Source organism: Gadus chalcogrammus, chromosome 4 (genome assembly GCF_026213295.1).
Source record: "Gadus chalcogrammus isolate NIFS_2021 chromosome 4, NIFS_Gcha_1.0, whole genome shotgun sequence".
Classification (NCBI taxonomy): Eukaryota; Metazoa; Chordata; class Actinopteri; order Gadiformes; family Gadidae; genus Gadus; species Gadus chalcogrammus.
The window spans coordinates 29,125,277-29,147,988 of NC_079415.1; the positions used below are offsets into that span (position 1 = coordinate 29,125,277).

The 22,712-nt window shown below is 44.5% G+C and overlaps 2 protein-coding genes across 2 annotated transcripts; both read left to right on the forward strand.

Annotated features, from left to right (window-relative positions):
- Nucleotides 1-2,294: 2,294 nt before the first annotated feature.
- On the forward strand, nucleotides 2,295-12,246 carry LOC130380311 (gastrula zinc finger protein XlCGF57.1-like). The gene is made up of 5 exons (XM_056587482.1): nucleotides 2,295-2,382; nucleotides 2,669-2,786; nucleotides 3,259-3,322; nucleotides 3,566-4,863; nucleotides 11,698-12,246. Exons 4-5 carry the CDS (start codon nucleotides 3,587-3,589, stop codon nucleotides 12,233-12,235), a joined length of 1,815 nt encoding a protein of 604 aa, XP_056443457.1. The 5' UTR covers nucleotides 2,295-2,382; nucleotides 2,669-2,786; nucleotides 3,259-3,322; nucleotides 3,566-3,586; the 3' UTR covers nucleotides 12,236-12,246.
- A 4,292-nt stretch (nucleotides 12,247-16,538) lies between these two features.
- LOC130380979 (zinc finger protein 431-like) lies at nucleotides 16,539-17,399 on the forward strand (the record flags this gene model as incomplete). The annotated part of the gene is made up of 1 exon (XM_056588401.1): nucleotides 16,539-17,399. A coding segment is annotated over exon 1 (783 nt), but the record flags the coding sequence as incomplete, so codon positions are not given.
- Between the last annotated feature and the right edge of the window lie 5,313 nt (nucleotides 17,400-22,712).

Genomic DNA, 22,712 nt, shown 5'->3' on the forward strand with positions numbered 1-22,712 from the left:
TCCCACTACAAGTTACGCCTCCGTCTTGCAGGACGCAGGCAGACCCTACTCTACGATCGTGTAGCCTACACGTAGTTCTTTCATTGAGAGACACCATGGCTCGCAAACGAGCGAAGCATAGCAGTTGCTACGTGTTTGGATGTACAAATGAACACAATAGTCTATATTTTGTTCCTTCCTCCGAGCCGCTGAAGAACCAGTGGGTTAATTTTATTGTCTCTGGAAATGCGCCAGTCTGCGCCAAACATTTCACTGACGACTGCTTCCTCAACTTGGGCCAATACAGAGCTGGACTTGCTCAACGTCTGAGAATCCAGTCTGGATCAGTACCAACTCTCCATGGCTCAGCTACAAACCTCGAAAAAGTAAGTTAACTAACGCCATATCATTGTGTTGCTTTACTGTATATTGTTCCGTTGTTACCATTATAATGTTACTTTAGCATTATAATGCTAAAGTACATTACAACAGCCAAGTTACTGTCGCTAATGCTACGGTAGATAGCATCTGTTATGTGTGTAAATACCATGGACCTATAAGAAAGGACAGCGGACTAAATCATGGCCGCTGTAGCACCCGATTTGGTTCCCCCCCAATTCCTGTTCCCCCTTACGCTGATTTACTGATGAGCCGTGCGTAGTTGCTATGTTACCGTACGTACTTGAGGAAGAAACGCAAATCGATAACAGCTGGATGTACGGAAAGCGAAATGGGACAACCCTCACGCCAGGCTGTGCGGCAGTAGTCGTCTACTCGTCTGCTACGTTGATTTTAGCGTTACAACACAACTATAACACACACACGTTATTCATGAAGGTAATTGTTAGACCATTCATTGTCAATCTTTGCAAAGGAATACGATTAAAAGAAAAAAATAGGGGAAACCATCTCCATCAATAATGTATTTATTACGGCTGGACAAAGATTACAAGTTTTAATCGCATCGTTTGGTGAAACAACTCGCGATTAATCACACTTTTATCCACTCCAATTTAAGTTGAATGAGATATCAAATTGAATGACGCATTATCATTTATACCAAATGTACTTATCAATAACTTCGCCAAGTTTTCTTGAGGGAGTTTTATTGAGTCACCCAGTGTGGTTTGAATATGACAATTACGGAATACTATTATAGGCATGTTTTCTCCTTCACACCTGATTCAAATCAAAGGGTTATTAGCAGATTTCTGCAGAGCTTGATGTCATGGTATTGAGTTGATGAGATGAACTATAAAATATGTAAACAAATCAAGGATGTAATGTCATTTCATAGGACTAATTTTAAGTATTAGGCTAATGTAATTCACTAAACATGATTATCTTATATCTTCTTACAACTTGCACCTGGAATATATTCAATGTAATAAATTGAGTACTGATTTTACTTTGTTGTCTCTACGCAGGCCAGCTCATCAAGTGCTTACATTCAGCAGCTTCTCTCAAGGGATGTAGCCTGCCAGACAGAGCACCTGGAAACACGTACTGTAGGCACACAGCTTTCCTTAAAGACTTTGCAGCCCCATTTTAAAAGTGAAGGTGTGTACCTTCTACATTGAGTATTTTTTCCCTTGATATAGTAGATTCTAGGCAGCATAGATTCTAGGCTGATGCTAGATTCTACCTGCGCTAAAAAGCCTGGTCCTCTTTGAAAAAGCATCATGCCCAGCGCCCTGCTAAAAGTTAAACTTGGAGTTGCAATTCAAAGATGGAATCAGTCAAGAGCCCAGAAGGGTTCAAAATGTATAAATGTTAGCTGAGCAGCTTACAGGGAAGGACACGTTGTTGCTTTTTAGTGTCAAAATAGAATTATTGCGCTTGCCTCGCATGTCATGTGGTGCTCAGATCATTTTGCGCTGGTGTTCGTTGAGTGTCCTTAACCTGGCCAACCACTTGAGCTTTGAGTCTAGGGAGGAGGGTGCTGGAGGAGACGTCCCTCTCCAAAACTGTGAATCTTTGTCAGCAGTGCACATTTTAAACCCTGTTTCAATGTTGCATACATTTAAAGAGTTTCTTTCACGTGTACAAATACATAATGCCTCCCTTTATGCAATATCTAAATGTAAATATACTTTTTCCTTTTTTTCTGCCTCTGCAGAAGACTGCGATGCCTTTAGAGACCGTAGCACTCAGCGCAACGCCACCTCAGAGAGTCTGGGTGTGGACGCCCCTGGCTCCTCCCACATGTCCAATCACAGCGGGGAGCTGAAGATTCTGAGCGTCTATGGAAAAGGGGAGGGCCTTTTGGCGACGGACGGCCATGACACCCTCTTCACCGCGTCAGAAGTGGAGTCCCTGAATTCGCTATCTGCGGACCACAGCGTGGCCAAGAGCCTGGAGCACGGCGAGCGGCTGTTCTGCCGTGAGGAGCTGAGTGTGCAGGTTGGAAATCATCTTCTTATTCACCCTCCAAAAGAGAGGTTTCCTCTGTTACGACTCTAAAACAAACCCATAGAAAGCCCACACCTTTTTATGATTCAGTAAATGTTTTTACAATTCAAAATATGCCCGTTTTATGCCCAACTTGTCCCCTCGGTGATCCCCACGTTTACACTGAGCAAGGTAATTTACAGGCTTTATTTCGCACCCCTATTAACCCTCTCTGACCCTACACATATTGGCGGTTTCATTTTGATGTAAATGCGATAAGACAGCTTTTCGGTTCTAGGGGCGAGGCTTGGGTAGAGTTGTCTCTACAACAGAGACGATGCAGCGATATCAACATGAATAGTTGTAACTGGAGAGACGGTGAAATCCGCAAGCTGCTGACCATCATGGGAGAGAAGGTGAGGCAGTCGCATTTAAAGAAGACGAAAAATGGTTGATCTAAGCGAAAGTAACGGACAAAACTTTCCTTACAATGCTTCGTCCGCAAAGTGGTTAGCAAAATAAAGAATATGTTGGGATTATTGCACTTGCAAATAGTTAATCGCGATTTAGCCTACACTCAGATGTGAACTCATTCTTTCATGTGAGGGTCTTGAATCCTGATTTTTTTTTTTTTTTTTTTTTTTTTTGGCAATTCATTGTAAAAAGTCCTCCAGTGTGTAGCACCGCCTTCTCCTGTGAAGCCAGCTCCGAGACGAAGGGGGATTTTATCAGCTTGGCAGTGTTGCAAATTGCAGTGCGTGCCAAGCTGCGTCCGATCCAGATTGGCTGTGTAAAAATGCCTAATCTGTCGTTATTGGGGATTGACATCTATTCTGTGAAAATGAAAGAATATGTATTTTGTGTGTTTCCTTCTTATGTGGAAAGCAGCAGACCCCAGACACCATTTCAATCAAGCTTGAAGAGGATATTGGTGGAGGCATGCCCGCCGTAGGTTAGTACACACATTGCATCTACGCAAGAAAACAATCTTTATAAACTAAGAATGTACTCGATTCTGCCTTCTCAGCAGGAGCCTTTAACCCTTGACCATCCTAAGGGCGACAGGGAAAATGCATAATCAACAAATAGAAGTTAGAAAGAACGTCAAAATATAATTCTTCCAATACAAGTGTGTACAAAGTACACACTGTATACCTTTTGTGAAAATTATTAATTAAAAACATCTCTTTCTCAGTTTTCCTCTCTGAAGAAGACAATGACATCAGAGACTGTAGCACGCAGCGCGGCGCCACCTCGGAGAGTCTGCGTGTGGACGGCCCTGGCTCCTCCCACATGTCACAGCGGGGATCTGCGCACCCTGAGCGTCTACGGACAAGGGGAGGGCCCTCTGGCGGTGGACGGCCATGACACCCTCTTTGCCGCATCAGAACTGGAGGCCTTGAGCTCGCTGTCCGCTGACCACAGCGTGGCCAAGAGCCTGAACTGCAGCGTGCGGCTCGTCCGCCTTGAGGAGCTGACTGGATATCAGGGCGGCCGCAAGGGCCGGCCCGGTGTCTTGTGTGGAAAGGTTATTCCTAACAATGCCAATATGATCGTCCACATGAGGACTCACTCTGGGAAGAAGCCCTACAAGTGTGACCAATGCATGAAGTGCTTCCGTCATGGCTCCTCCCTGAAGTTCCACAAATCGACTCACTCTGTGGAGAAGCCCTACAGGTGTGACCAATGCACGAAGCGCTACCATCGGAAATGCGACCTGGAGATCCACCTGAGGACTCACTCCGGTGAGAAGCCCTACAAGTGTGACCAATGTACGAAGCGATTCAGTCAGACAAGCAACCTGAAGCTCCACATGAGAACTCACACCGGCGAGAAGCCCTACAGGTGTGACCAATGCACGAAGTGCTTCAGTCTGAAAGGCACCCTGAAGTTCCACATGTTGACTCACTCTGGGGAGAAGCCCTACAGGTGTGACCAATGCATGAAGTGCTTCAGTCAGAAAGGCAGCCTGTATCTTCACATGAGGACTCACACCGGCGAGAAGCCCTACAAGTGTGACCAATGCACGAAGCGCTTCAGTCAGACAAGCAACCTGAAGATCCACATGAGGACTCACTCCGGCGAGAAGCCCTACAAGTGTGACCAATGCACAAAGTCTTTCTGTCAGAAAGACTACCTGAATAGACACATGATGACTCACTCCAACGAGAAGCCCTACAAGTGTGACCAATGCACGAAGGGCTTCAGTCTGAAAAGCACTCTGAAGATCCACCTGTGGACTCACTCTGGGGAGAAGCCCTACAAGTGTGACCAATGCACGAAGCGCTACAGTCGGACAAGCAACCTGAAGATCCACCTGAGGACTCACTCCGGTGAGAAGCCCTACAAGTGTGACCAATGCACGAAGTGCTTCAGTCTGAAAGGGCCCCTGAAGATCCACATGAGGAGTCACTCCGGGGAGAAGCCCTACAAGTGTGACCAATGCACGATGCGCTTCAGTCTGAAAGGCACCCTGAAGATCCACATGAGGACTCACTCCGGTTAGAAGCCCTGCCTGTTGGTGCATTGTAACGGCAGCTAGAGCGACCCAAGCAATTTGTGTGCACATGCTCAAGCACACGGGCAATGGGGTGCTTTCACACAGGGTAACGGGGCGCTTTGATTGAGACCTCTGTCCGGAATTTGTCGAAATTACTGCTTTTAGTTTTTCTTTTCATCAGGGTTAAACACTTTCCAGCTTTTTGATTCGCTTTGTTTTGCTTTGTTTTCATTTTAGTAATTTATGTCTGTGTGATAAAGAACTTATTTCTCTGACTCTTCTAACGGCAAAATATTGGTAAATGCTCACATTGTTGGTAAATACAAAGGAAACATGTGAGGGGAGTATACCACGAACCTCGCTGAACATACCCAGGCTTCCTTGGGAAAACCTGGTTCGACAGAGACGCAACTCGCAGTCAGAGTTAAATGGTTCCACGACACTCACTTTAGATTAAATTAGTCAAACTAGGTTTTCCGCTTTAGGTTCAATGCGCGTTCACATAAAAGGTGTGTTTATCACGTCATTTGACTCCCTCTTATGCAAAGTGAATCGAGCGTGCGTGGTGTATTATTATGAATTCCTACGAGGAATTCAAAGTCCAAATCACAGCCAAGGGGAACACGGTTGCCCATAATATGGCTAGGGTAGCGTGCTGGCAAAAAATAGCCGTCCGTGTTAATTCGTAAGTGAAAAGCTTCTGCATATTGTCTTAAAATATCATTTATCATCATGCCTTTTACCCCATAGATGTGGTGCCAGCACGCTCCTACGAACATGGGGCCAAGTCAAAAATAAATATTAAAATAATATTTAATGTGGTAAGTTGTAAGCATCCATTTGAATAATTTCAGGTGAATCTAGCCTATGATTTGCAATGGCCTAGGCTCCAACCTTTAGTCACATGTTGATTACCTGCAGCAAATAAAAATAAAACCAATAATACGACTGGGAGGAGGACCGCTCCCCCGCCCTTCACCACTAGGAGGAGCTGGCTCTCGCCAATAACGAAGGTCGGCCGATGAAGGTAGGAGTGGAAGGGGGGGCGTCCTCTGACCCCACTGCCTCGACTTCCAAGGCGTTTGTAATGAGTATGTATTCATGTATTGGCAATGGACTTCAATAATTGTCTTGCTAATCAAATGTGAAATGATTAAGTGTAAATTAATTGTGTCATTTTTAGTTGAAGGTACAAACATTAGTTTGGAGGAGCTGCCGACAATCACCAATCAGAGGTATATAACTACCAAAGCAAAGTGTCACCTATTCTTCTAAATGTTTAAATCCTGGACAGAATGTCCTATAATAGGTTTCCCTGATTCTTGCAGGAGACTGTCGCCCTGTGACTCCAGGGCGACAATGGAGGTGATTTTTCTGAACAATTCTCAGAGCTATAGTATGAATTTGTAGAATAAAAAATGCCTAGGCCTAATTGTGTCACAGACATAGCGGTTATGTGTATGAGGCTGATGGTGGATGCTGCTGAAGGTGGATGCTGCTGAAGGTGGATGCTGATGGTGGCTGCTGCTGCTGCTGCTGGTGGCTTGAGCTGGCTGGTGCCGGATAACACTGCTGCTGCAGGTCGCTGCTGCTTGAGGCGATGGCTGCTTGAGCTGGCTGGTGGTGGCGAAGGATGGTGGTGTCGCCTTCTGCTGCTAGTGGTGGCGGCTTGTGCTGGCGACGGCTGTTGGTGGTGGTTGTGGCGGCGGCGACTGCTGCGATTGTTGTCCTTCCTTTCGACCTGATGCACTTTACTATCCTTAACCTCAGCCTGATGTTTGTGGAGTATTTTCTTTGTTTATTAATAACTTATAATGTTCCTTCACTTTGTTCTTGTTTTACAAGTTAGATATCCAAGCACACCTGTTTACACATTTGTTGTTCTTGTTGCACACATGACTAACATTGTTTTATTTATTGATACCCCCTGGCTCTACTTTGCTGTTCTTGTTCACTTACTGTATGTTTGCTTTGTTGTTCTTAGTCCTTGTTCCCACTTGTTTTTGGTTCCACAAACCTCAGCCTGATATATCTGGCATCTCAAACACTGAGGCCAGGGCCCCGTTTCCCGATAACGATGTAATCGCGAAACGATCTTACGATCGCTCGTAAGGTCATTCTCCTGATCGATAATTTCTTTGGAGCGTTTCCCGAAACTCACGACGATCGTAGGATTGTACCTGTCCGCTGACATGGTTCTGAAACGGGCTATGACGCAGGGGGAGACGCAGGAATGTCACAGGAAAATGGGGTTAAAAAGGGTTAAAATATCTCCCCATCAAGGCCCACCGCAGAGTAGCCTACGAAAAGAATAGATTGCAATAATATGAATGCTAAAGATATTAAAACACAATTGATTAAGCCTAGGTCGACATATCAGTCCGAATCCTGAACGCACTGTGCATACATTTATTCCCGGCATTTCCCCCCTGAACTAATTCCATATTACAAAAATCCAAAATAGCTTGTGTGACAACTACATTTATCTTAGGCCCCGTTCACACAAAGCCGATTTCATGGCGAAACCGCAAAGGTCTTGTACGGTTCGGCCTTCCGTACGCACGAAGCCGGCGAATCCGCTGACCAAAACCGCAAACTTCTGAAACCACCCTCGGAGGTGGTTTCAAATCTACCCGGTTTCGTTTTGGATTCGTGTGTACGCCTGAAACCGCAAACCATGCATCATCGCCCCACCCCTCGACCTCTTAGCCAATGGCTCTTAAGCCGGCGGAGTCTCAGAAATCACATGCGAGCATGCGCATAAGGGCAGCCTTATGCGCATGCTCGCCTCTTCTTCTTATTTCATTTCTTCTGGATTTCTGTACCAGAAGCAGCGCCCCTTATGGGCCTGGAATGTGTACTACAGCGTTTCTCCAGATCTACCCGGTTTCGCTTGGCTTCGTCTTTACGGAGATACTCCGAAACCGGATAGATCTAAACCGTAACGGTTTCGCCCGTTTCGGCTTCGTGTGAACGGGGCCTTAATGTGCTGAATTTTTAAACATATAGGCCTATTTTGCGCAGCAAGAGAGCCGACTTTATCTGATTCCGCATAAGGTTGCATTGATTGGCTCTCCAGTATAGAATATTTGTAGACATTAAAAATGCAACGTTCCATTCATACATTATCATTCAAACACGGCTATTGCTGACTCGATTAGGAGAGCTTCGATCCTGCCCATATTGTTGGGCCGGATGAAGTTGGCTATAGGCAGGGTTCAAGTTATGATTCCATCTCTGTGGGGGTCTCTTAAAGTTGTTGACGGTGGGGGGAGGCCGTACCGGCCTTGCGCTGAATTTTGACGGGGGGGGGGGGGGGGGGGGGGATATGGGACGTAAATATGGGCTATTATGACACGGCTCTTCTCAATGCCGTGGAACGCTCCGTTCACTTGCATAGAACCTTCACAACAACGCCAGCGTCTTCGGTTGCTAAGCGACGTCAACGTCTTTGGCTAACTATTTCTCTGCTGATCAACTTTATCAACAAATAAATTATAAATAGACACCTTGTGAAGTCAGGCAATTTTTTCGTTTGGCAAGTAGCTGCTCATAATCGAAAGCTCCCACTGCCTCCCACCTAACTCGAACCCTGGCTATAGGTCCTTCTACACTGCCGAGCCGGTTCGGTCGCAGCTTATTGGCACGCCCGGCGATTTCACCTGCTTATCTCAAGTTTCCTGTGTTAAACCGAGGGGGTTAAATCCCCCATTCGTCACGTCGCGGGGTTTCTTGGTTCACTGGGAAAATCTCTGACCTCTTTAGAATAATTTGTATCATTGCATACTCCCGAATGTTTTATTTTTTTTATGAATGGAGACACCCGCATGCAATAATGAGTTCACTCTATAGTAGGCTAACGATGCTCTTAGCGTCCTACGAGTACCCTGGAGCGCTCGTTAGCTATGAGCGTTTTCAATACATTCGTTACCAACAATGCTTTCGGGAAAATTTTGAAAACTGTACGATGCTCGTACGACCCACTCTGCGATCCACTTAGGCTAACGATGCTTTCGGGAAACGGGGCCCGGCTTTACTTGGTGCCTACTCTCTTTGCAGAGTGCAGATGTTAGGCAGTGGAATCTGCATTTGCTGCAGGGTTTTATAACCAGCGGTCCATTTTACTTGTATTGCTTTTTTAATTGTCTCCTTTCCGCAGCGCATTCCTCTCTTGTTAACACAATATTCATCCCTGTTCCTTCACTTTGTTGTTGTTTTTCAAGTTGGACACACACACACACACACACACACACACACACACACACACACACACACACACACACACACACACACACACACACACACACACACACACACACACACACACACACACACACACACACACACACACACACACACACACACACACACACACGTTGTCTGACCCATTGTTTAATAAAAAAAAAACTTTCATTTGTTATTTTTTAATATATGTGATACTTTTGATTCTGATTTCAGAACAGATGTAGTAAGGTTAAGCCACTAAAGTCAGTAGCCTAGTGCTACCCATGCTAACACGAACGTGAAGCTTTCCCTCAAACTTAAACGTATCTAAGTAGCTTGCAATTGTCACCCTACCACTCCAAATGTCAAACTTACGTTTACAAATATACAACAATGGTCAGAAAAGTACTTGTGTTTTTTAATTTATATTTACCATTCTATATTGCAATCGCTGCTGGCAGTCCCATTGAAGAAGACAGCAGCGCGGCCTGTTTTTGAACTATACAGGCTTACATGAACCACGTGACCACCCTGCCGGCGACATCAGAGAGTGTCGCAACCATAGACATATATTACCTAGATGCCTCGTTCTAGACGCCACCGTAGGGCATCTAGTTAATATATATATCTATGGTCGCAACTCTTCTCTCTCTATTATGGCTCTGGCAGCATCTTTAGACAGATGAGGAAGCCAGGGCCAATACGTCATAGGCCACGCCCACTGGATACAAATGCAGCGCGGGAGTCAGATGAGGTCAGGAACGTATGGCCGTCCCGTTGCTAGAACACGGCAGCGCCAAACATTTCACTGACTACTGCTTCCTCAACTTGGGCCAATACAGAGCTGGATTTGCTCAACGTCTGAAAATCAAGTCTGGATCAGTACCAACTCTCCTCGGCTCAGCTACAAACCTCGAAAACGTAAGTTAACTAACGCCACATCATTGTGTTGCTTTACTGTATATGGTTACCTTGTTAGCATTATAATGTTGTTTTAGCATTAGCGCTACAGCTAACAGCCAAGTTATTGTCGCTAATGTTAAGGTAGATAGCATCAGTTATGTGTGAACCACCTACGTAATTCGAGTTCGAAACATTACATCGACACGATTGTCCGTTGCTTCGCGCTCATGTTGCCAAAGAAGAAATAACATAATACAAACACTTTTTTTTACTTTATATTTGTATTGTATTTAATTTAGCTAGTAAACCGAGTGTTTTAAAGTGTATCATAGTCTAGCTAGCTTGTGTTAATACACTCAGTTTACTAGCTAAATGCCATTAAACAATTAAATACAATGCAATTATAAAGTTAGCAACGCTAATAAATGTCATTTGTAAAATAAGTGTTATCTGCTTAATGTTATTTCGTCTTGCGACGCTCAATGAATGAGCGCGAATGTTTGTGAATATTCATGAACCTTCCTACGTCATCGTTCGTCCGTTGCCAGGCAGGTTTTGAAATTTCGAACACAGATTACGTAGGCGGTACAAGTTTCGCCCCCGGTACAATTTTGGTCTCAAAATCAGTCTCAGCTTCTCCAAAAACGTATCGGAAGCAGAACGATAAGAATTGCTCTTCTCCAGACCCTTATGAAGGACGAAATCAAATCGCCGTCAGAGCAGGTTGGGGGAACCCAGTCTATCGTAATTGGGGATTAAAAACTATTCTGTGCAAATGAAAGGAAATTAAAATGCGTTTCCTTCTTTATGTGGAAAGCCGGAGACCCCAGACACCATTTCAATCAAGGTTGAAGAGGATATTGGTGGAGGCATGCCCGCTGTAGGTTAGTAATACACATTGCATCCATGCAAGCAAACTGACCTACCAACTTAGAATGTACTAGATTCTAACTGCACTGGTCCTCTTTTGAAAAGCATCATGACCGTCACCCTGCTAAAACACAAGGACTGCTATACAGTTTATAGTAGAATGATTTACATCTTCTTCATGACAGGTGTCAGGAATGGTGAATCCGCTCTGATTCCCAGTATAACTACAGTATTGGTAAAGCAGGTGATCGGAAACAACAGATGACCTGGGTTGTGTCTTTATGACCTCCCCACACCCTTAAAAGGCGGAGACGTAGTGATGCCTTCTCAGCTGACGCCTTTGACCCTTGACCCCCCCCAAGGGGAACAAGGAAAATGCATAATAAACAAAAAGACGTTAGAAAAAATATACTTATTCCAGTACAACAGTGTGTAAAAGTACATGCTGTATCCCTTTGTGCAAATAATTAATTAATACCATTAGTTTCTCTCTTTGTTTCCTCTCTGAAGAAGAGGTCAATGACATCAGAGACTGCAGCACGCAGCGTGGTGCCACCTCGGAGAGTCTGCGTGTGGACGCCCCTGGCTCCTCCCACATGTCAAGTCACAGCGGGGAGCTGCGCATCCTGAGCGTTTACGGACAAGGGGAGGGCCCACTGGCGGTGGACGTCCATAACACCCTTTTTGCCGCTTCAGAACTGGAGGCCTTGAGCTCGCTGTCCGCTGACCACAGCGTGGCCAAGAGCTTGAACTGTAGCGTGACGATCGTCCGCCTTAAGGAGCTGACTGGGCATCAGTCGGAAAGGCAACCTGAAATCCCACATCATGATTCACTCCGGCGAGAAGCCCTACAAGTGTGACCAATGCACGAAGGGCTTCATTCTGAAAGGCACCCTGAAGATCCACATGAGGAGTCACTCCGGCGAGAAGCCCTACAAGTGTGACCAATGCACAATGCGCTTCAGTCATGGCCGCACCCTGAAGTTCCACATGTCGACTCACACCGGCGAGAAGCCCTACAGGTGTGACCAATGCACGAAGCGCTTCAGTCAGACAAGCAGCCTGAAGACCCATATGAGGACTCACTCCGGGGAGAAGCCCTACAAGTGTGACCAATGCACGAAGCGCTTCAGTCAGACAAGCAGCCTGAAGACCCATATGAGGACTCACTCCGAGGAGAAGTCCTACAGGTGTGACCAATGCACGAAGCGCTTCAGTCGGACAAGCCACCTGAAGATCCACCTGAGGACTCACTCTGGGGAGAAGCCCTGCGTGTGTCTGCAGTGCAACGCCAGCTACAGCGACCCACGCACTTTGCGAGTGCACATGCTCAAGCACACTTTGATACGGGGTAACGGGACGCTTTGATTGAGACCTCTGTCCTGTATTGGTTGAAATTACTGCTTTTTTTTTTTTTTTTCATCACGATAAAACGCTTCGTACCTTCGATTCAATTTCTGTTTTTATTAATTGATGTCCGTGTTGAATAACTTTATTTTTAGGACACTTCTGACAGCAAAATATTTGATTTAATGTAGAGCTTGATCAGGGGAAGATACAGGCAGCGAAGTTACCAAGCATACAGTCAATGAGACGATGGGTGTACATGATTCTTATAGGAAACGTTGACATCGTGGGTAAATACAAAGGAAACAAAGGTCAGGGGGAGGGGCCTTCGTGGAGTTCAGGATTGGCCAGAGGAGAGACCAAGTTAAATTGCAATTCACAATATGGGTGAAGTGGAGATGGCTGCAAGACAGTTAAAGGAATCTACACAACAAAGAAGTCTGGATTGGCCTCAGTATCAAACTTGGTGCCCACAGTTGCAAATGCAAACTATCTTAACACCTTTCTATTAGAGAGGGCGGGAGGTTCCTCTAGGTCTATGGAGAATGCATAGAAATTCATTGAAATTGACAAATTATTCAAACTGGGTTCATATAATTTGTATATTAAAGTTATGCTTGATATTGCCACAACATTGTCATTACCGTTATCTTTGTTATTACAAAAAGCCGGCAAAGTTCACTTGGAAATAGACTGCGATTGAACCCCACATTACACATGATTGTGTTCATTCCACTTACCTTTCCATTCTGTGCGCTTAATGCTAACTACCTTGGATGGATTGTATCATAATAGGCGATAATGGTTGAAGATGATCCATTTTAAAAAGGTCCCTGGTCTAGATCTCAGTGATGCTCATTTTAGGCCGGTCCTCCCTCTAGAAAGCAGCGTTATTCTAACGGGACAAAGTCAGAAGATTCTTAGCATTGGTCACCTTTCACTCCCTGTTTGCAGCGGCGGCTGGTGATCCAATTCGTGGGTGGGGTGCAGTAATGGACGGGGGTCCTCCCCAAGAAAATATAGAATTGGTTTCTGGGATGCCCACTAGCTAAAAATGTATTCTGATTCATAGCCTACATCCTGACTTGCAGGGCCTGGACAAGCTTACACTGCTTTCACTTTCATTCCACTAGCCATTGCTATTTGACTCACGGTTGTTATTCTGATATTGAGGCATATCTTGATCAATGTCCTGTAGTGATTGACCGGAGTCTCAAGGTGCATTTCAAATGTACTTTGGGACTGTTGTATATATATTTTTTATATGCTACATGCCAAAAGACTTAATTAATATGTAACTTACTTGTTCCTTTTAAGTATAACATTGCGTGATTGAGGAGTCCAATTCCTCCACTGAAATGGGTAGAAAGTGCTATTACGGCTCTCTGCTAATTAACAAACTATCACTTCTCTCTGCATGTAGTTATGTTGCGCAATGCACGAATGCTGCTGAGGGAGGTAGCCTATTTGATTCATTGGCTGAATTGTCCAATCAGCTCCAAATTATTACAATGTGTTGAAACACAAGACAGTGTAGTGACAAGTGTTTCTTCAATACTCTGAGTAATTCAGTTACTGTTGGGAAAGGAGAACAAGCCTATCTTGATGAATCCTTCATCATGTTGTGTGTTCAGTAACAGGGGTAGGGTTTGTGTTCGGTCTTGCTTCTTTTTTCTTGCTGTGTGTGTGTGTGTGTGTGTGTGTGTGTGTGTGTGTGTGTGTGTGTGTGTGTGTGTGTGTGTCGCTGCAGTTCAGAAGGTGAACTGCACCGAGGAGGATTCACCGCCCCCAAATGGTTCCACATGCATTTACTTTGATACGTCTTTGATGTGTCGTTCAGAAAAAACTAAGTGTATGGTGTTTGGAAATAAGAAAGAGATGCCATCACAGACAATTAAATTGTACAACAACATTCTTGAGAAAATCAAGTATTTTAAGTTTCTAGGAATGTGGTTGGACGAAAGAATGACAGGGAAATATAATATTGAGATGGTAGCTTTGAAGTGTGGGAAAATAAATAATTTCCTTAGGTGTGTGGCTGGTTCAGACTGGGGGGCTGATAGAGAATCAATGATGAGGATTTACAGAGCAATGATAAGATCAGCAATTGATTATGGATGCATGGTTTATGGATCAGCAGCTCTGTCAGTGTTAAACAAATTAGACATAGTCCAAGCAAAAGCCTTAAGAGTGTGCTGTGGAGCATTCTGTACAACTCCAATAGCAGCATTACTAATAGAAATGGGTGAGATGCCGCTAGTATTAAGAAGATATAAACTTGGCTTGAAATACCTAATGAAGCTCAAAGGACAAAGGGAAGTGTTACCAACAAAAGACCTACTGAGTGATCATTGGGAGTTTATGGGAATAAGAAAAACTAAAACTAACTGCAGAAAATCTTAAATCTGTGGCGCAGGACATTGGTATTAGGGATTAAGCAAATCAAGGATGTCAGAGGGTGTAGTAAAAGAGAGAGAAGTCTGGCAGCAACAAGTATGGGGAGACCCTCTACTCATTTACAATGATGGGTCAAAGGAGCATGAGAGTGGTAAAGTAGCAGTGGGTATTAGCATTCCTGAAATCAGGTACAGAATAGGGTATAGAATCTCAGATCATATGTCAGTATTCACAGCAGAGATGGTGGCAGTCTTATGGGCCTCACGATGGGTGGAGGATAATTAACAGGGGTATTCAATAATATGTAGTGATTCAGTGGCAGCTTTCATTTCAATAAAAGAAGGAAAATCCAAGTCCAGACCGGATTTAATTGTGGATATACTAGAGTCTCTGTTCTGAATTTACAAGGCGGGGAGGGAGGTGGGGTTTCTCTGGGTGCCGGCTCATGTGGGTGTGAAAGGGAACGAGTAGGCGGATGAGGAGGCAAAGAAGGCGGTGAAGGAGGAAACAGTGCAAATTCATCTGCAATATGGGGCACCCGAGTGCATGGAAAAAATAAACAGGGCTCTAAAAGAAAGGTGGCAAAATTCTTGGGAGAAGGAAAGGAAGGGAAGGGCGTACTGTTCAATACAGGAAAATGTAAATAAAGATAGGTGCACTTTTGGGTGCATAAGAAAAGATGATGTAGCAATCACAAGACTGAGGCTTGGACACTGTGGGCTGAGGAGTGGGCTGGCTCTGATTGGCAAACACCCAGATGGCAGGTGTGAGTGTGGAGAAAGAGAGACTGTAAAGCATGTACTTCTCCAGTGTGGGCGCTATTCCAGGCAACGGAGGACTCTGTACCGGAGGCTTGGATCAGCTGGAGAATCAGTTTTTAGTATGCGCACCCTTTTAAATCTGGATTCAGTGGATAAAACAAAGGAATTGATGGACTACCTTCACATCATTGGAGTATTAAAAGGATTTAAAGTTTAGGGGGAAATAACAAACAGTGGGGGGCAGTAATACGCCATAGCTGCGTCAAGGCTGCCTAAATAAAAGAAGAAGAAGAAGTTACGCCTCCTACTACAAGTTACGCCCACAACAAGTTACGCCTCCGTCTTGCAGGACGCAGACAGACCCTACTCTACGATCGGGTACACGTAGTTCTTTCCTTGAGAGACACCATGGCTCGCAAACGAGCGAAGCATAGCAGTTGCTTAGTGTTTGGATGTACAAATGAACACAAAAGTCTATATTTTGTTCCTTCCTCCGAGCCGCTGAAGAACCAGTGGGTTAATTTCATTGTCTCTGGAAATGCGCCAGTCTGCGCCAAACATTTCACTGACGACTGCTTCCTCAACTTGGGCCAAGGTTGAAGAGGATATTGGTGGAGGCATGCCCGCCGTAGGTTAGTAATACACATTGCATCTATGCAAGAAAACAATCTTGATAAACTGAGAATGTACTCTAATCTGCCTTCTCAGCAGGAGCCTTTAACCCTTGAACGTCCAAAGGGCGACAAGGAAAATGCATAATCAACAAATAGAAGTTAGAAAGAATGTCAAAATATAATTCTTCCAACACACAAGTGTGTACAAAGTAAATACTAAATACCTTTATGAAAATGATTAATTAAAACCATTACTTTCTCTCTTTCTCTGTTTTCCTCTCTGAAGAAGACAATGACATCACAGACTGCAGCACGCAGCGCGGCGCCACCTCGGATAGTCTGCGTGTGGACGCCCCTGGCTCCTCCCACATGTCAAGTCACAGCGGGGAGCTGCGCATCCTGAGCGTCTACGGACAAGGGGAGGGCCCACTGGCGGTGGACGGCCATGACACCCTCTTTGCCGCGTCAGAACTGGAGGCCTTGAGCTCGCTGTCCACTGACCACAGTGTGGCCAAGAGCCTGAACTGCAGTGTGCGGCTCGTCCGCCTTGAGGAGCTGACTGGGCATCAGGGCGGGCGCAAGGGCCGGCCCGGTGTCTTGTGTGGAAAGGTTATTCCCAACAATGCCAATATGATCGTCCACATGATGACTCACTCTGGGGGGAAGCCCTACCAGTGTGACCAATGCAGTAAGCGCTTCAGTCGGAGAGATGCCCTAAAGATCCACATGTCGACTCACACCGGCGAGAAGCCCTACAGGTGTGACCAATGCACAAAGCGCTTCAGTTATAGCTATGCCCTGAAGATCCACATGAGGACTCACTCCGGCGAGATGCCCTACAAGTGTGACCAATGCACAAAGCGCTTCAGTCAGAAAGGCCACCTGAAGATCCACATGAGGACTCACTCCGGGGAGAAGCCCTACAAGTGTGACCAATGCATGAAGTCTTTCTGTCAGAAAGACTACCTGAATAGACACATGAGAACTCACTCCGGCGAGAAGCCCTACAAGTGTGACCAATGCATGAAGTGCTTCAGTCTTGGCCGCAGCCTGAAGTTCCACATTTCGACTCACTCGGGGGAGAAGCCCTACATGTGTGACCAATGCCCGAAGTGCTTCAGTCATGCTTCCGGCCTGAAGTTCCACATGTTGACTCACACCGGCGAGAAGCCCTACAGGTCTGACCAATGCACGAAGTGTTTCATTCAAAGCTCCGCCCTGAAGTGCCACATGAGAACTCACTCCGGCGAGAAGCCCTACAGGTGTGACCAATGCACGTTGCGCTTCAGTCGTGTTTGCAACCTGAAGATCCATATGATGACTCACTCCGGCGAGAAGCCATACAAGTGTGACCAATGCATGAAGGGCTTCAGTCGTGGCGGCGACCTGAAAATCCACATGAGGACTCACACCGGGGAGAAGCCCTGCGTCTGTCTGCAGTGCAACGCCAGCTACAGCGACCCAAGCAATTTGCGTGTGCACATGCTCAAGCACATTTTGGCACAGGGCAACGGGACGTTTTGATTGAGACCTCTGTCCTGTATTGGTTGAAATTAGGGCTGCAACAACGAATCGATAAAATCAATAGAAATCGATTACTAAATGCGTTGGCAACGAATTTGGTTGTCGATTCGTTGAGTCGCGCGATTAATAAGTTACTCGTAGGCGCGGCACTGTTTACAGCCAGCCGCCGACAGGTTGGTTCACGGTTCATGCACGCCCACAGCGAGCTTTAGTTTGAGCGACCACAGCTTGTATTTTGGTCATATCTTAACACTGGACTGTAGGCCTACATAGAAGTGTTGTACCTACACTGTCTTTGGGTTAAAAAACTCCTTCAACTCAGTATCCGTCTAGTCCTACCGAAAACTGTCAGCTGCTGCTGCTGCAGACGTTGTGCAGACGGGCTCGGAGTCGGCACCGAGTGCATCAACAGTCATTCAAAGCAGCGGTAGTAACATAGGCGGAGTTTCACTTTTGCATCAGGGGGGGCAAAAAATGTTTTTTCACACGAACATGTTCTCACTCATGTTCGCAAGCACACACACACACACACACACACACACACACACACACACACACACACACACACACACACACACACACACACACACACACACACACACACACACACACACACACACACACACACACACACACACACACACACACCGCATTTCGGCACAAGTTTAGATGAGGTTCAACACCAGTTGTTACATTACAACGTGGTTGCTAGGAGTATTCATTTAAAGAAAATAGTCTTACCTAGTGCAGAAGTAAGCGTCTTTTTTTGCGTCCTGCGTAAACGTCCACAACCGTCTCAAGTGACAGCCTGGCAGCAGGGCTGGACTGGGGAAATTTTTCAGGCCGGGCATTTTTAACCAAGAGCAGGCCACCACCAGGTATTGACGAGGAAAAATGTAAGCGCGCTGTGTGACAGCGTGGGTTTTTTCCCCAACTGCTTTTGACATGCGTACCCCTTAAGCCTTTTTGTCACACCATGAGTACCCCTTCACTCATGCAATGACTATGCTGCACACATTCGTTAATTTATCCACATACCCCCTGCAGTTTGCTTGCGCACCTCAGGTGGTATATGTACCATATACCCCTTGTTGGGAATCACTGCCTTAAACGATCAATGTGCACTAGGAGACACAAACATTTTAACACTATGAGAAGCATTATGAAAAGTTCTCCCAAAATACTGTTAGGCTTATCAAAAGTATGATCTATTGACCGTAGGTCACATTACTTTTTAGACATGTCATTTCTTTCAACCTTGTTACTTAAATTTAAGTAAAGGAATTATATTAAAAAATATTAATTAATTCATTTTAGTTAATATAATTATAATAAATGTAATACTGTAGGCTAAACTATGAATAATATATCATTACTTGTGTGATACAATGCATTATTAAAGCAAGAAATGACTGGATGACTGTACCAATGACTGGATGCAAAGGCTGACCTAAAATTGCAATACACAAAAAGGCCACAAGATGTTTATCTCACTACAAGCTACAAGTAACAGCAAGGATTTCTCTTATTACCAATTTGTGTTGCTAATCAACTGTCAATACAAAATAAAATGTTAGGTGTGTGAAATTATGCCAGGACTTGGAAAGAATAGGATTTTCATCCATTTAATTTTGAATATAAAATAAAAAGTGATGACACACATAACAATTGAAGTTAAACACTTATATTTACAATGAGTCAATAATTACTTAACTGTACAAAATAAAATAAATTGCTTAACTTAACAAATCACTTAACTGTACAAAATAAATAGAAAAAATAAAGTAAATAAATACACAATTATACTGTATATTAAGAATATGAATATCAATAAAACAAACATTAAAACGAAAAGGAATGGGTAACTTACATGCAGCATGCAAACCAATGAGAGCTTTCAAATAGACCAGAACACACACACACACACACACACACACACACACACACACACACACACACACACACACACACACACACACACACACACACACACACACACACACACACACACACACACACACACACACACATACATAATCCAACAAGTGGGAGAGATGCTGATGCTATCCCATCTGCCTCTTCTCAGCAGCAACACCCAGCACTCCTTAAGCATGGGAACCTTAAAAAAGATGAAAAGACAAAAGAAAGATAGAAATGTGAGAAAAATAACAGAGGTGATCATAGTAGTGCATTTCAACTCTACAAAAACGTTCTAAGACTGTGACACAGTAAATGCGTATTCAGATCTAATGTTTTAATTCTAAATGACAGTGATTCTAATATAAGGTCTCATGTGCACTAAAGGTAGATACTGCTTTACATTTTCTCTGCAATGTACTTTGTGCAAGGACAGAGTTTAACTTAATCTGATCCACTATGAGTGTTTCAAGTCAGCGTATTATTTTACCTCATCACAAAAGCAGCCTTTTCATCAGATCGCTCTTCTCGGCTACCCTGTCACTAGCCATGCACACAATTTGCACAGGTTACATTGCTATGCTAGGTTACGTGACTGCACTCGTAGGTGCCCAGAAGTGAGGAGTGAGAAAATACATTAGTTCTGTTCTATAGAAAGGGACCGTCCACCCCATCGCTCAGTAAGACTGTGCAAAACAGCATATTTCGTAAGGCCGACGCACGACAGCAATGGCGGTTCTACACGGGGGCCCACGGGGGCCCGTGCCCCTGTGGACATGTCCCTGGCCCCCCCTGTGGCCCCACCGTGCTGACCAAATAAAACAATTATGAATTGATTATGATTTTACACGCGAGTGCCAAAAGCGGAACTAATGCGACGCAACGTTCTACACGGGTAAATTAGAGCGGCGCACCCAAACGGCGCACCCAAACACTGTGTTGCTGCTGCTCGGTGAATGCGAGCTCAGCAAATACTCCTGGAGAAAGGAGCTACGATTTCTCCTGTTGCAAAAGTCGAAGGTAAGCAAAACGATTTAATCTTTTATGTGACTTGTTGTTCTTGTTGATCTTCCCGTGTTAAGTAGGGAGAGATGGTTATGCAACGAAGTGTAATGCATGCCCCTACGATTTTTTTCTTCTAATAGCAGCTATCATGAAACGAGGAAAGAATATAGCATCCTTTTTTGCCCCAGTAAACAAAAAAGTGAAAGAAACAGCAGTGAGAGAAACAAGTCAAGGTATTGAGAGAGCTGAGGAGCAGGAAGAGGGAGAGTCGGAGGAGGTTGGAGAGAGGGCATGTGATGAACGTGAGGGCTCTGACACAGAGAGGGAAATTTCAGAGAGTGAGAAGGATGAAGAAGAGGGTGAGGAGGAAGAAAACATACAGAGACAGAGAGAGAAACAGCCAGAGGTACAGCAAGTAAATCCATGTGGATCAAGTACTGCAGGTTTGTGATGAAGAAGGTTATTTCTGTTTGCAAAGTAGTGCAATTACAATTTCATTGTAGGTCTACTGTGTATCCTTAAAATTACGCTTTCTGCTGTAAATTCAATTTGTGCCAATATGGCACAAACTTGAACTACATGCAGATATACATGCGTAAGTAAATAAATGTTGTAGTTGTGCTCTATGTTTACTGTACATCTTTCTACAGATATCAGCAAGTCCAAGAATGATGCACCAGTACAGCCGAACTTGAATATATTCCCAACCACTTTGATGGGGGACAGAAGACGGTGCTTCAGGCAAAACTGGTATACTCTTCATCCATGGCTTGAGTATTCTGTCATAATGGACTCTACATATTGCTATGCATGTAGACATTTTAGCACACCAAAGGCCCCTGACACTGTTTTTGTTTCAACCCCTGGGTTTAGAAACTGGAAAAATGCAACTATGAGAAAGGCAGGGTTTTCAGTTCATGCAAAGTCTGAGCGACACAAGTGTGCGATGATAGCATGGCGGGATTATCAAAGTGCTGTTAAAAATGATGCAACACTAGCAGATATCCTCAACAAAGAACACACTAAACAAGTACAAGAAAATCGGGCATACATTAAAACAATTGGGGAAGTGCTGTTACTTACAGCTACACAAAACATAGCACAAAGAGGGCATGATGAATCTGAAGAGTCCAATAACAAAGGAAACTTTAGGGAAATTCTTAGCACAGTTGCTAACCACGACCCACTTGTTAAGAGAAGATTAACTTCTATTAACAATGCAAAGTACACAAGCAAGATCATCCAGAATGAGGTTTTGGGTTGTTTGGCAGAAATGGTTCGTTCTGAAATCATAGAAGAAGTGAAGAACAGTGAGGTTTTCAGCATCATGGCAGATGAAACAAAGGATGTTTCAAAAAGTGAACAGATTTCTTTCACACTCAGGTACTATTACAATGGGGCCATTAAGGAGAGTTTTCTCCATTTTGAATCTGCAGAGAGGTTAGATGCAGCAAGCCTAACTGGAAAAATAGTGAACTTGCTGGAAAGTTACGGCCTGAACTACAAAAATAACCTTGTAGGCCAAGCATACGATGGCGCTGCCGTTATGAGCGGTAAACATTCAGGGGTTCAGGCAAGGATCAAAGAACAGGCTAAATTTGCCTTCTACATTCATTGTAGTGCACACTGTCTCAATTTAGTGTTAGTTGATGTAGTCAAAAATGTCCCAGAAACAGAGGAGTTTTTTTCTTTGTTACAGAGCCTTTATATTTTTACCTCTGGCTCATATGTGCACCCAAAATGGCTGTCTCTCCAAAAAGAAATGTATGGCAAAACAAGAGAGTTGCAACGTTTAAGCGACACACGTTGGGCATGCCGATTTCTAGCCCTACGCAACATAATGGACACTCTACCTGCCCTTAAACGACTACTGCAACAGATTGCTCAAGACGCCACGGTGAAAGAACTGTTGATTCCCGAGGTCTTCTGCCTCAAATTGACCTACAATTTGTTGTGCACCTTGTCACTCTTAGTAAGTTGTTTGGGGAGACAAAACTACTGTCTGACATGTTACAGTCACAAACTGTTGATCTGGCTAGAGCTGTTGACTTGGTAAATGCTTTAGTCCAGACATTGAAAGACCACAGGCAGGAGTCTTTCTTTGATAAGTTGTGGGATGAAGCATTGACTATTTGTGAGCACTGTGATTCTGCACCATCAGTGGCAAAACGTCAGACAATGCTGAGCACTAGGCTCAGTGGCTACTGCACACTAAGCACTGTTGGTCAGAGGGAGGTAGAACGTGACAAAGCTATGTTTTGCACATAATTTTTCTATCCT